Source organism: Desmodus rotundus, chromosome 1 (genome assembly GCF_022682495.2).
Source record: "Desmodus rotundus isolate HL8 chromosome 1, HLdesRot8A.1, whole genome shotgun sequence".
Classification (NCBI taxonomy): Eukaryota; Metazoa; Chordata; class Mammalia; order Chiroptera; family Phyllostomidae; genus Desmodus; species Desmodus rotundus.
The window spans coordinates 90,819,920-90,833,807 of NC_071387.1; the positions used below are offsets into that span (position 1 = coordinate 90,819,920).

General features: G+C 44.2%; 1 protein-coding gene across 4 annotated transcripts in view; it reads left to right on the plus strand.

The window, feature by feature from the left end:
* The window catches only part of SCNN1B (sodium channel epithelial 1 subunit beta), a 59,143-nt gene that overhangs the window by 18,807 nt on the left and 26,448 nt on the right, over nt 1-13,888 (plus strand). The window contains exon 2 of one of the 4 annotated variants that reach the window (XM_053926027.2): nt 1,354-1,378. The exons of 1 other annotated variant lie outside the window; for it this stretch is intronic. In XM_053926027.2, coding sequence (XP_053782002.1) covers nt 1,354-1,378 — 25 coding nt within the window. Of the gene's footprint in view, nt 1-1,353; nt 1,379-1,582; nt 1,698-12,090; nt 12,223-13,888 lie in introns of those variants that run through there. 2 more of the 4 variants (XM_045195496.3, XM_045195495.3) reach the window with 2 other exon arrangements.

Genomic DNA, 13,888 nt, shown 5'->3' on the forward strand with positions numbered 1-13,888 from the left:
GCCATGAGAGCTGTGGAGCTGCTGAGGACCAGTGGAGAAACGATCTTGGCATATTGGAGGAGCAGAATGAGGAAGGGCCAGGGTAGGAGGGGCATAAGGAGAACAGCAGCCAGGCCTCACTAGCCCTTGAGACAATGGTAAAGAGTTTGGGTTTTATTCTAAGTGTGGTAGAAAGCTGTTGTGGGACTTGTCGTAGAAAAATACAAGGTCTTCTGGACAAAAATTTTGGACACTCACTCTTTGCCAATGGCAAATAATAATAATGGGTTTAAGATGCCATGTATTATTGCCTTTAACCTGGTAATGGGGAAGGATTTCCCAGGTGGGTGGTTAAATATGAAATATGGGAGTGTGTTTCCATAGAAGGGTATGGAATCTGTTGGTTGTAGGGGCGGGGGGATGATGGGCTTACTTCCCAATCCTAGACTTAGGAGGGAGTCCTCCAGCTTCCTCTCTCCTCACCCCCATCTCACCCTCATGCCTATTGGTTCCTTCTCTTTTGACAGCTTTTATTAGTCTGCTCAGGTTGCTATAACAAAATACCGCAGACCGAGCAGCTTAAATAACAAAAACCTGTTCTCTCACAGTTCTGGAGGCTGAAAATCCAAGGTCAGGGTGTCTCCTGAGACCTCTTCTTGGCTCGCAGTTGGCCTCCTTCCTGTTGTGCTCTCATAAGGTCTCTCCTCTGAGAGGGCACATCCCTGGTGTCTCTTTGGGTATCCAGACGTCCTCTCCTTATAAGGAGGCTAGTCAGATTGGATTGGGGTGCACACTATTGGCCCCACTTAACTTCATCATCTCCTTAGAAACCCTGTCTTCAAGTGCAGTCATATTCTGAGGTCCTGGTGTTTAGGGCTTCAACATACAAACTTGAGGGCGGGGGGACTCAATTCAGCTCTAAGTGGCAGGTGGCCAGAAAGAAACCAGGTGCTTTTCTCCACCCCTCCACCCCCTCACCCCACCCCCCACACACACACAAGCAGTGGCCATATTTAAGTAAAAGGCACCTTCCAACTAGAAAGGTTTCCAGCCTCAAAACCAACCCAATGAACACCAGCTGAATTTCAACCTTGCCTCTAGCCCTGAAGGTCAGACATACTTATGGAACACCTACTGTGTGCAAGTTTCAAGCTCAAGCATCAGGAAATCTGTCCTGGGATCTCCTCACCCAGTAGGACAGATTAGAGAGGGGTATAAATAACCATGATGTGAGGCACATGGGAGCAAATAAAACAGGAGCTGGTCCACAGAAACTATCATGGGGCTACAGGGACAGGAGAGGAAGGGGGAAGATGACTTTGGTTCGGTGGGGACAGGGAAATGAAGTAAGTACTATTTTCCCTCATTTTACAGATGGGACAACCAGGACACAGAAAGGGTAAGTCAATTCTACAAGGTCACACAGGAAATAAGTGACAGCTAGGATTTGAACCCAGGTTCTTAAGCACTACCCTATTTTAAAAGAGAATGAGGGAAATAAAAGGAGACTCGTAGGTTGGGGCCACACTGAAAGGTGGCTTGAACACCAGCTAAGTCTTTGGCCTTCATTCTGCAGACACGGGGAACTGTGGAAAGGTTCTGACTAAAGTGTGCTGTGGTGACAGCTGGGCCTCTGGGAAGTGCAGCGTAAAACCTGAAGCACTCATTTACCGGGCTGGGAAATTCCCCTTCCAGCACCCATCTTTTCTAAATTGCAGGTAAATAAGAAAACTTCCCAGCCACCTACACGTTTTCCTCTTTCTTTCCCCAACAAGGATAATAATAGCCAACATTTACTCAATGCTAGCTAAGAGATTTACATGCATTATCTCATTTTAATCCTCCCTGAAAATAAAGGCCCAGGCAGGGAGGTGTTATTGCTGGCCGATTCACAGATGAGACATGGGAGGCTCAGAGAGGTGCTGTGATGGGTCCACGACTCCGCCCAACTCTGACTCCCAAGCTCACATTTTGAATAATTATAGAATAATTCATGTTTCCCAATGGAAAATAGAGAGCTGGGTCTACTACATGAGCCTCAAAATTTTACCAGGTTGGCCTTATTTTTCTGACTCTAGTCAGGGACGCTTCATTTTATTCCCAGGTGAGTAACCACCTCCCTCCTCCACCCCTAGTATCCACACACCGCTGGCATCTTCCAAGGCTCACTGATACTCTCCACTCCAAGTTGCCTCCAGCCTTGGCAGGGAGGGAGGGAGGGAGCAAATGAAACTGGCTGCATTCTTCCCTGCTGGCTGTCAACACATACCACCCACCCTGGGCAAGTGGCCACTTGCATGGCTGGGGAGGGGAGGGCCGTAGGCTTGTGTGCTCACCATTGGCATCCCAAGGTGTCTGCCCATTAGGAAGTGATGACACAGCTCCTGGCATCAGGCCTGGTGGGTGAGGCGTTTTCCCATGTAAATGTGATAAAGCTTGGTGTAGCCAAGTCCCTGGCAATGAGGAAATAAACACAGCTTCAAGGCTCTGTCAACAAGGACTTGGAAGACAGGAACCCTCCAGGAAATACAAGTTCTGAAGCTGCCACCTCCTCTGAAATCCATCTTTGGCTCACCCTGTCCTCAAGAGGAAAAGAAATGTACTCCTGCCTCAACTGTGGAAAGAATTGTTGCACTGCTGAGACCCCAGGCAAATTTTCTTAGTGAGCATCCCTCTCTTTGGGGCTTTTTCAACATTTACTTATAAAAGTAACAGAAATTTTTGGAAAACAGTTGCAAATATTAGAACACAGGCTGAAGAGCATATCTAATCTGAACTTCTTGCCCTGACCAGTGTGGCTCAGCTGGCTGGGCGTTGTTCCACAGGGCAAAAGGTTGCCAGTTCGATTCCCCATCAGTGCCCATGCCTGGGTTACGGGTTCAGTTCCTGGTCGGGTCAGGGTGCATACGAGAGGCAACCAATTGCTGTTTCTCTCACTTTCTTTCTCCTTCCCTTCCCCTCTCTCTGAAAAAATAAATAAAGAGGTAAATTATCTGAATTTCTCTTTCAAGCTCGTTCTGCCAAATAGTAGACACTTAATCCCAACTACTCTAGCATTTCCTGTGCCCCTTTTCCTAAAGTCACATCTAAATTCTAAGAAGCTTACATTTATTTATTTATTCATTCATTTATTTATTTAACTGAATTTATTGGGGTGACATTGGTTAATAAAATTATACAGGTTTCAGGTACAATTCTAAAGAAGCCTACATTAGAAAAATTCTTCTATAATTCTCACTGCCTAACAACCATTTTCCCTGACAATTCATTTTTCCATAAAGCTATAATCTCACTTTCATCAAGTAATATTCTATCATAAACATTTTTCCATGTTGATATAAAAATGTTTTTTCATTAATTATTTTTAATCAGATAAGCAATAACTGTTCATTCCTAGTGGAGTAAAAGTTACAAGCCACAGATAAATTAAAAATATTAAAATAACCACAGATTCTTCTACATGAAGATAATCAGTATAAACATTTTGGTTAATTCCATATACATTTTTTTCCTATGTACATAAATACCTATAAATTTATAGGGGTTTTTTTAAACAAAAATAATTAACCATTCTTCTTCATGGCTCCCAAATATTTCATCTTGCACCTGTACATAGTCTGTTGCATCCTTCTGCTCTGTGGTGCATTTAGATTTTCTTGCCACAACCATCTGTGTCCACGCAGAGAAGACAGGCAGCGAGGGTTTCATTGTCACAAGATGTGGTCACCTTTCAAACCTACCTATGGTACTTGGCCACCAGGTGAACAAGGAAATGACAAACCAGGAGCACTCTGGCCTCCTGACAAGACTCAGCATGTTGGCCAGAAGCCAGATAGGTACTTATTTCTCCTTTAAAAGGCCATTCAAAAAAGAAAGGGTTTTTCTGGCAGCTCTGGCCACAGCTGATGTTTTGGAGTTTAGAGCCTTTGGGCTGGGGTGGCAGGACATGTATCAGACTAGGATGGAGACTGAAGTCATCTTAGACCAGTAGCAGAAAAACCCACAGGACAGGTTTTGTGAGAACATCGCCTTGCACAGCAGCGGGTGGCCAAGGGGCGGGTTGTCCTTGAGTTGCAAGTGGCGAGGTATTTTACCTAATCTGGTGAGTTTATGAGGCAAGGGAGGATCTTGGCTGAATCTGTCTCCTAGTGCAGTGTGGCATGTGGAGATGGTTTTTAGATGGTGTTCTGATAAAGGTCTTTCATGTCACTAGCAACTATTTGTGTTGTATTAAAAAACATACATAATTAGTAACCTCAAACCTGTGATTTTGTGGACATGGTTGCTTAGGACAAAGCTCAAGTAGGTATTTAAGTAAAAACAAGAGTGAGTCAATGTAAAGAAAGATATTGAGTCAATGAGAGTGTAACTAGTACCCAGTTGCAGCCCAAATCGGGAAGACAGTACCCAAGGTCTGTCTTTGGAGGTCAAGAGTTAGTCCCTGAGAACACAAAGCCAGCCAGCCAGCCACCATCAGCTCCATCCTTGACCTGCCTTTGGTATGACAGGCCCGTGTCTTCACAGGCAACTCCTTGGACCTTCTCCACCTTGCAGTGCGAGCTGGGTCAAGGATGCAGAAGGTACTGGAAACAAGCAGTCAGCACAGGTGCACAGTCTGCATTCCCAACACCAGGAAGCTGGGCTGGTCTGGTCAGTTTTGAACACGGAGGTCCAGTCCTGCAACATTGTAGTAAATGCTTCTGAACTTGGGTCTTGGTGTTGCTACCTGCACCGTAACTTGAACATTTGTTTCTTTTTCAAATGAGATTTTTAAATGGGTCTGTGTGTTTCAGATTTTCTTTAGACTCTGGATGATCATGTTGGCATAGAAGGTGTCCCAGGGATCTCCCATTATTGTGGATGATCCTATTTAGGTATGTGTCAGTCTTTAAAAATATAAAATGGGACCTGGCTAGAGTGGCTCAGTGGGCTGAGCGTGGGCCTGTGAACCAAAAGGTTGCTGGCACAATCGGGACACATTCCTGGGTTGCAGGCCATGTCCCCGGTGGCGGGGCATGTGAGAGGCAACCACACACTGATGTTTCTCTCCCTGTCTCTAAAAATAAATAAAATCTTTTATATATACATATATAAATATATAAATATAAATATGTGTGTGTGTGTATATATATATATATATATATATATATATATATATATATATATATATGTTTGACTCTCAGCTCTTAGTGGGAGCTAGTAAAAGTGACTCAGGAGGTGGGTGTTGTTGGATCATCACCAGGACGGGGTCCCCCCATCTGTGCCCTCAAGATGTCCTAAAGTTCAAAGAAAGTGCAGACAGAGGTTCCTCATCCTGTGTCAATTTCTTTTGTGATCTTTATAATTTTCACTACCAAAAAATATTAATTCCCGTGTCCTTTGCATATTAATTCACCACCTAAGAGTTGAGTTGCATTTGTCTGGTTGGCACCATGTTACAAACACATATTTAACTGTTCATTTTAAATGCTGCAGTGTTCTTTTTGTATTTGGAAAATAGTCATTTTTATCACTTGCATAGGCCCTTGAAAAATAAAAGCTAGTAAGAGCCAGTATATATATATTGCTGTAAACCAGGCATTGTAGAACAATGTTTAGAAAACACCTGAAAAGGTAGGTGTTGTATTGTCCCCAGTATTCAGATGAGAAAATGGAGGCACAGAGACACCATGTAGCTCACCCCAGGTTGCACAGCCCACCTGGATTCAAAGCTTGGCTCCAGCACCCAAGCTCTGAACTTCTCCCCTACTTGTGGAGTCATGGGTTAGCCTTTCCTCCATGCTCTGTCTTTTTTGGATTTCTTCCTGTACTGGGGGAAATTCACCCCCACATTCCAGCCAAGAGATAGGAGACTCTTTGTTTGAAAATATGGCCCAGCTTAACCAAATGTTGGTGCCTACAGGCAGAGCCAACATCTGGCAGGACCACTCCTGCTAGCCCAGAAGATTCCTTGGAGCAAATTAGAAAGATGCCGCTGTGTGTGGGTGCAGACCCTGCGGGACCACCACTGGGCACATGGGGCATGGGTTGGACTTTGGCTCCCATCCCAAAGCTTCCAGCCTGAACAAGCACACCCAGTATAATCTTTCCTGGTGCCCCGATCGTTAGATACAAAGCAGGTGGAAGCGGCCATTCTTGGAGCCATAGAGGCCTTATTTCCACCAGGAACATCAGTCTACTGAGAAGTGGTGACAGATCCTTTCCCCCCAAAAGCCTGTCTCTTGTGGACCCTGCAGCCTGCCTTTCATGTAGTGCCCAGGGGACAAAGGTGTGTGCTGTGCTGAGCTCTGAGCAGGGGTGTCTCCTTTGCTCTAGGCCTCCACTGAGCTGACTGTGGGGAGAAGGGCACAGCAGGGCAGATTGCGACTTCACATCCAGAGACCAGACCAGGTTTTCGAAGGCCCCTGTTACATGCTCCCTGCAAGGTGTGGCCAGTGTTTTCCACTGGCAGCAGCTCTGAGCACTTGCCTGACATCATCACTCATCTTTCATCCACACTGGCACAGCATGCCACTCTGCTCCAAGCTGGCAGGTGGCAGGAGGGAGCCTGGCTTAGGGTTGGAGTGAAGATGGCGGCAGGCCCTGCCCTGCATCCTTTGCCCATGCTGGCTCCTGTCATGGTCACTGCTCTGTTCTTAGCTCGCCTTAGCCGTATTCAGTGCCTGCAGCTTTGGCCAGCTCCCTTCCTTTCCCAGCACCCCAGATTACAAAATTTACAGGTAACTGGCCTCTTCAGGAAAGATTGTTTGGTTTTGCCCAGGGACAAAGGGAGAGTGCTGGCACCTGAGTCATGACAAGATTTCCCAGGGTCTTAAAGGAGGCGCAGGGAGAAAAGTGCACAGGGCAGAGTCCCCTGCCACCCCGCTTGATGCAGCCAGCCTCCGACAGGAAGCCCTCAGCACTCCACCCAGGATAGCTTAGAATTAGCCCAGGAGAAATGGGGTCTGTACTCCAGGTCTGGGCTCTGCCTCACCACCCGCATCCTGTGGGCTGGCAGCAGCCATGCAGAGGGGTGGGGTGAGTCTACAGCACCACGAGGTGTGGGATACAGGAAGGGCTCGGTAGGGAAACCCACAGGCTGGAGTCAGCAGCATAGGGTGCATGGCTCCCCCAGGCTCCTGTCATCAGGCAGAGGGACATGCGGGGCCAGGACACCTTGCTGGAGTGGTGAGGGCTCCATTCCAGGGCAGTAACCCCTGGTCCCCTGCCCTGGGTCTCCCTTCATACGGTACAAGTGTAGGAAGTGGCCTCATCAGCAGCCAGCACACGTGGGCTGCATATATGGCTGCTGGTGTCAGGCAGGCTGGGTTTAGGTGTAGCTATTTACAGGGATTCTCTGGGAAAGCCAGTTGCCCACCACTGGAGACCTGGAAACCATGGGATTTCCTTGTCAGCGAAGGACTCAGTCCCACAAGGAGCAGAGCCTAGGTGCCCCTTCTTCAGCTGGCCATTTCCCCAGGAATGACAATCCCAACAACTCAGGGTCATTTTGAATGATTCTGCTCCTTGCATAAATAATAATAATAGCAGCTACCATGTATCCAAACAAACTATAGGCAGGCACTGAGCAAAGTGCTTCCTATGCATTGTCCCATTGAATTGTGGCAACAGCCTAGAAGAGATGGGTACTATTACCCCCATTTTACAGATGAGACTCCAAAACACCAACCTATTGTTGTCATGGATTGAGCCCCTCCCTTGAGGAAACAGGAGAACCAGACCCTAACTGGGGCCTGGCTCCCAAGCTCCACCCTGTTTCCACCTCAGTGGGAAGCAAGTCATTTCTCAGTCCTTCACGTATGGCATTTGGTGGCCTGTCAAAGGCCGTGGGACGTGCCTCTCTGTGCTGTGGCTGGGACTTCCTCACTGCCCTTGGAGGGCTTCCTTGCCCCATAGAATGAGAGGGTGACTGAACCCTCACTCCAACAATGAGAGAAACAGTGGGACACCTACCAATGTGCCTCACATCACCCCCAGACCCCACCTCAAAACGTGGGACAATGACCCCAAAAGACATCTCCATAGGATGCGAGAGTGTGGCCACTGCCAGGACACCACAGAAAGAGAAGGGAGTGACCCATCGATCACCCTGCCACAGAGGACTCTGCAGTGATGTCAGCATAACTTTGCCACAAATTCTTAGCATTTCAGGCCAGAATGAACATGAAAATACTTCTAAACCAGTGCCTTTCAACCACTCAAGTCACAACAAACAGAGAGTGAGCATATTTGTATCACATGCTGTAGTCAAGGGACAAGGTAGCACGTGCTGATGGCAGAGGAGGCAGGAGCTCCAGCAGCCGAAGACCATCCCTCCCAGCCTGGTCACCCAAGGGCTGAGTGTATGAACACCTCCGCTCACCTGAAGCACCCATCAGAACCACTCCCCAAATTCCAAGCAAGCCTGAAGTGCAGCTGTTCTTCCTTTGCTTTGCTCCCACAGCTCTTGCAACTGTGGTTTGCACCTCATCACCTCAGAGCAACCTTTTCCTTCTGGGCAGTGAGGTTGTTTCCAGGCTGAGGGTATTACGATGTTGCAGTCCCCCTCCTCTCCTTACTGTGCTCACGCGGGCATGCACACACCCACGCACACAAGGCTGCGTGCACAACATGCACAAGAAGTGGAAGTGTGTTGGGTCCTGGTGATCACATTCTAAATGCAGTAGAGGTGGCTGATTACTCTCTGAATGACTGCACCGTCTTACACCCCATCAGCACGTGGAGCTGTGCTTTTCCTCAAAACTTGGCCAATACCTGGTATTGCAAAACATTTTAATTTTTGTGAATCTGATGGCTGCCAGACAGAATTTTTTAACATAACTCCATTCTGTCTTACATGCTTGCACACACATGTATGTACACATCCACTGATTAAGCAGAAAGATATTCCCATGAGCCAGAACAATACTGCCTTTATTCAAAGACTGGAAACATACTTTGCATATACTCATCCTTCATAATAATTAGGGACTTGGTCACAGCTACCAGATCCTAATTTCATATCACAATTTTTTAAAAAATAACTCCAATTAGCATCAATTAAAAATTGCTTTTTAAAATATTTTTTTGTCTCCTGTGGGCATGCGGGCAACACAAAGCCAGGAGTTCATTTCTTTGCTGTTTGACTACTGACGGAAGCCTGGCACCTAGAACAGTGCTGAGCACACGATCGCACTCAGTAGTTATTGATTGAGTAAATGAGTAGATTAAACCTTGAAATGTGCTAACTGATGTTATGCCACTGAATCTAATTTTTAAAAAAAATTGATATGGTCCAAAATACAAAAGGTACAAAAAAAGAAGAAGAAAAAGTAAATTCTTCTAGGCATCTGGTTTCCCTTCTGAAGGCCACTCTCGTGACCACTTTCTGGAGTGGCTCTGAGAGGTAAATGTCTCTACAGTCTCTTTTCTTTACACAAATGCACACAGGCTTTATATACAGATCTGACCTTTCTTTCCTCCCACTTAACTGTATACCTTGGCAGAATTCTCCTTCTCTCATCAGCTCAAATAAAACCATTGTGGTTCCCCTCCAGGAGAACTTGGAGGGAGCCACTTTCCTTAGCACCTCCCTTAGTCACACTGGGCTTGACTTTATGGGAGGACCTATAGCTGTTGGAGAGCACAGCCTTGGGCAGATGAGGTGCATGTATGCACACGGAAGGGGAGGCCAGAAACCAGGTGACCTGGTTTCCATTTCCAGATCTACCTCTGACTCACTATGACCATGGTTAAGTCCCACTGTGCTCTCGTCACCTCTCTGTGAAATGAGCATACTGTGCTTACCCCAATGGACTTAAAAGGATGGCAGGAAGACATAGGAGGAAACACTTGGAAGAGATCCTATGTCTTTGGACTCACGCCTGCTTCAGCCAAGTAGAAAATAATTAACAGACAATTTCCTAAAGGGTGGTAATCAAGATGACTTTAAGTGGTACACAGAGGAACCCTTTTTCAAATAGTCATTTTCATGTGTATTAGGAAAACATGGGTTAGCACATCTAACGTATTTCACAGGCATAGTATTGCTTAGTGTTCATACTATTACTTCAGACAAGGCTGAGCTTTTTTTAAGTAAAAAAGGAAGTTCAGGTGATGTTATATATTAAGTAAATAATGACACAAGTGCTGTAGGGATTTAGCAAAAATTGTAAAGGTGGTATGCAAATGCTGATGTTTGGGAAACATTGAATTCATGGATACTGATGTGAAAACCCATTTTCAAAATTTCTTTTTACTTAATGCAAATATGCAGGACACGGTAGTAGATCAGGTGCCAACAGACTTTTCCTGTTAAGAGCCAGACAGTTAATAGTTTAGGCTTTGTGGGCCGCACAGGTCTCTGTCATGTCGTCTTCATTTCATAACCCTTTACAAACGTAAAAACCGGTCTTAGCTCAAGGGCTGTACAAAATAGGCCTTGGGCTAGATTTTGAGTTGAAAATTGCAGGCTCTTACAGGAAATTAAGCAATTTACTGAGCATAATAGCTGCCCCAAATACAGGTAAAAACAACCCGAGGGGGACCCATTTAGTAATGACATTTATTTATTAATAACATTAATGTTTTCCTTACTCCCCTTTTTTCATTATTATTATGACCTCACAGATTTTTATGCATTTAATGTCTCACTTTATTGCCGTTTTATTTAAGATGCTCAAATTGTCCCACCGTTGCCAGTGAGAACCCCTTCAAGCAGTCCTTCTGAGTGACCCTAGTAGTCTTTGGTACCTTCCTTTGCTTTCTGGTATGATAAGATATTCCAAGTTCATCTTGTACATTTCCTGCACCAAAAGTGGTATGAGCCATTTTTATAGGAAGCCCTGGTTTCTTTTGGTCAGGAAAGGTACACGGAGACCCAACACTGGATGCCTGCAATGCACACGTTTGCACTTACAAATAGAGAGGATGTCCAGTGCATGTCCTGGCCCTTGGAGAGATTCCAACCGCTCTCCTGATGTTTTCCTGTGCCACCTCCAGCCTGGAACAGCAAGCCCCATCTGTGGCTCTGACCCTGGCCAGCTGCTTGAGGACAGTCAGTTCTGGGCTGCCCCAGCAGAGGCAGAGACATTTTTCAATAACCAGAGTCAAAAGCATTTTCAGGTGACCCTTCAATTAACTATAAAAATCCAGCTACCCAGAACACTTACTCCCTGATAGCCTTGGGTAATTGAGGTTTTGGTGCAAAAGTAAGTACAGGGGATTTTAATGAAAGCATCTAACCTACAATTTACAGGGGTCATTAAGTCAGATGTCCGTATACGCCAAAGCAGTGACTAAAAACAATGAGCAGAATGGGCTACATGTAAGAAAATCGGGAACGCCAGAATGAGGGTGAGCGGGAGCCGCTGCTGCTGCTCTGTTGTAGCAGGACGCTGCCATGAGGGGACAGCTGTCAGGTCGTCCTGATTTCTCAAAAGATGAAGAAAATCTAGATTTTTTAAAATGTGAAATCTCAATTTTGAAATGGCAATGGATTTAAGTGTTTTGTTAAAACTTTATTCAGATATAATTTACATACAATAAAATACCTCCATTTTAACTATAGTGTTTGAAGAGTTTTTACAAATGTACGCACCCAATTAAATACCATCTCACTCAAGATGTAGAATATTTTCATCACCTCCAAAAGGTTCCCTTATGTATCTTTCTAGTGAATCCACTCTTAACCCCAGACCCAGAGACTCACAGATCTGTCTTCTGTCACTCCAGATTAACATTTTTCCTTGGGCTTCATATAAATGGAATCATATGTGTGTACTTTTTGTGTCTAGCTTCTTTTACTCAGCAATAATTTTTAAAGATGCATCCATGTTGTTGTATGTATCAATAGTCGGTTCCTTTTCATTGCTAAAGAGCTTGCCATTGTATGGATATGTCCCAATTTGTTTGTTCATTCACTCATTGGTGGACATTTGGCTTGTTTTCAATTTGGGGTTATTAATGAATAAGGCTGCTATAAATATATATGTAAAAGTCTTTGAGCACATTTTTAGTTCTCTTGGATAAATAAAAAGGGAATTGCTAAGTCATAAGATAGGGTAAGTATCTTTTTAACCTTAGGAGAAACTGACTGACTGCACCATTTTGCACCCCAGCCAGTCCTGCAGGAGAGCTCTGGCTGCTGCACACCCTCCCCGACACCGACACCGACACCGACACCAGTGCTGTCAGACCCCGTGGGCGGGCGGGAGGCGGCATCTCATTGTGGTTTGGATTTGCATTTCCCCAATGACTAATGAGGTTAGATGTCTTTTCACATGCTTATGGGTCATTCATGTATCATCTTTATGAGGTGTCTTTTGCCCATTTTTGGGGGGCCTTTTGTCTTCTTATTTTCTAAGAACTGTTTATATATTCTGCATGCAAATTCTTTGTCAGACATATTAGTACAAGTATTTCCTCCCAGTGGTTTGTTTTTTCATTTTTTAACAGTGTTTTTTGAAGATAAGATTTTAATTTTAATTAAGTACACTTTATAAGTTTTTTCTTTTATGATTCCTGATTTAGTGACCTATCTTAAATATCTTTGCCTACTCCATCATTGCGCAGATTTTCAATTCTAACTGGACCAAAGATCTAAATATAAGAGCTAAAATTATAAAACTCTTAGAATAAATAATAGGAATAAGTCTTTATGGCCCTGGATTAGGCAATGGATTCTTAGATATGATATACCAAAGAATAAGCAACAAAAGAAATATAAGCCCCCCTGGCTGGTGTGGTTCAGTGGATTGAGTGCTGGCCTGCAAACCGAAACGTTGCCAGTTTGATTCCCAGCAAGGGCATATGCCTGGCTTGCAGGCCAGGTCCCCGGTTGGGGGTGCGTGAGAGGCAACCAATCGTTTTATCATATGGATGTTTCTCTCCCTTTCTCCCTTCCCCTCTCTCTAAAAATAAATAAATAAAATCTTTAAAAATATATATAGAGAGAGACAAATTGTGTATTATTAAATTTAAAAAGTTTTTTTTGCTTCAAAGGACATCATCAAGGAAGTAAAACACCCACAGAATAAACATTTTTGAAATCCTATATCTGATAAGGAACCTATATGGGATATATAAATAACTCTTAGAACTTAGTAATAAAAAGACAAATAGACCAATTAAAATATAAGCAAAAAGTCCGAATACGTTCTTCAAAGATTTATTGGCCATATAATGACTATATTGACCAATAGCACACAAAAAAGATATCAGCATTGGTCATCAGGAAGTAAAAATCAAAACCAGAATAAGCCACCACTTCACACTGACTAGGATGGCTATAATAATTTTTTTAATGGTTAAGAAAGGTTGGAAGAAGACATGGAGAAATTGGAACTCTCATACCCTGCCAGTGGAAATGTAAAATCGTGCAGCCGCTCTGAAACACAGTCTGGCAGTTCTTCAAAGGGTTAAACATAGAACGACCACATGATCCGGTGGGTACATCTACTCCTGGATACATACCCAAGAGAAATGAAAATGTGTCCACACCAAAACTTGTACACATACGTTTGTAGTAGGATTATTCATAATAACCAAGTGTCCATTAATTGATGAATGTATAAATAAAATGTGTCATATCCACAATATGGAATATTTTACAATAAAAGGAATGTAATACTGATAGATGTTACAACATGGGTGAACCTTGAAAACATGCTAAGTGAAAAAAAAACAGCCACAAAGGACCACACAATATATACTTTCATTTATATGGAGTGTCCATCATAGGTAAATCTATAGAGACAGAAAATAGATTAGTGGTTGCTTGGGCATGGAGGGAGGGACAAGGAGTTATTGCTGATGGGTACAGAGTTTATTTTGGGGGGAGACCAAAATGTTTTAAAGTTTATTGTGGTAATGGCTGAACAACTGTGTGGATATACTAAAATCCACTGAATTTTATACTTTACATATATAT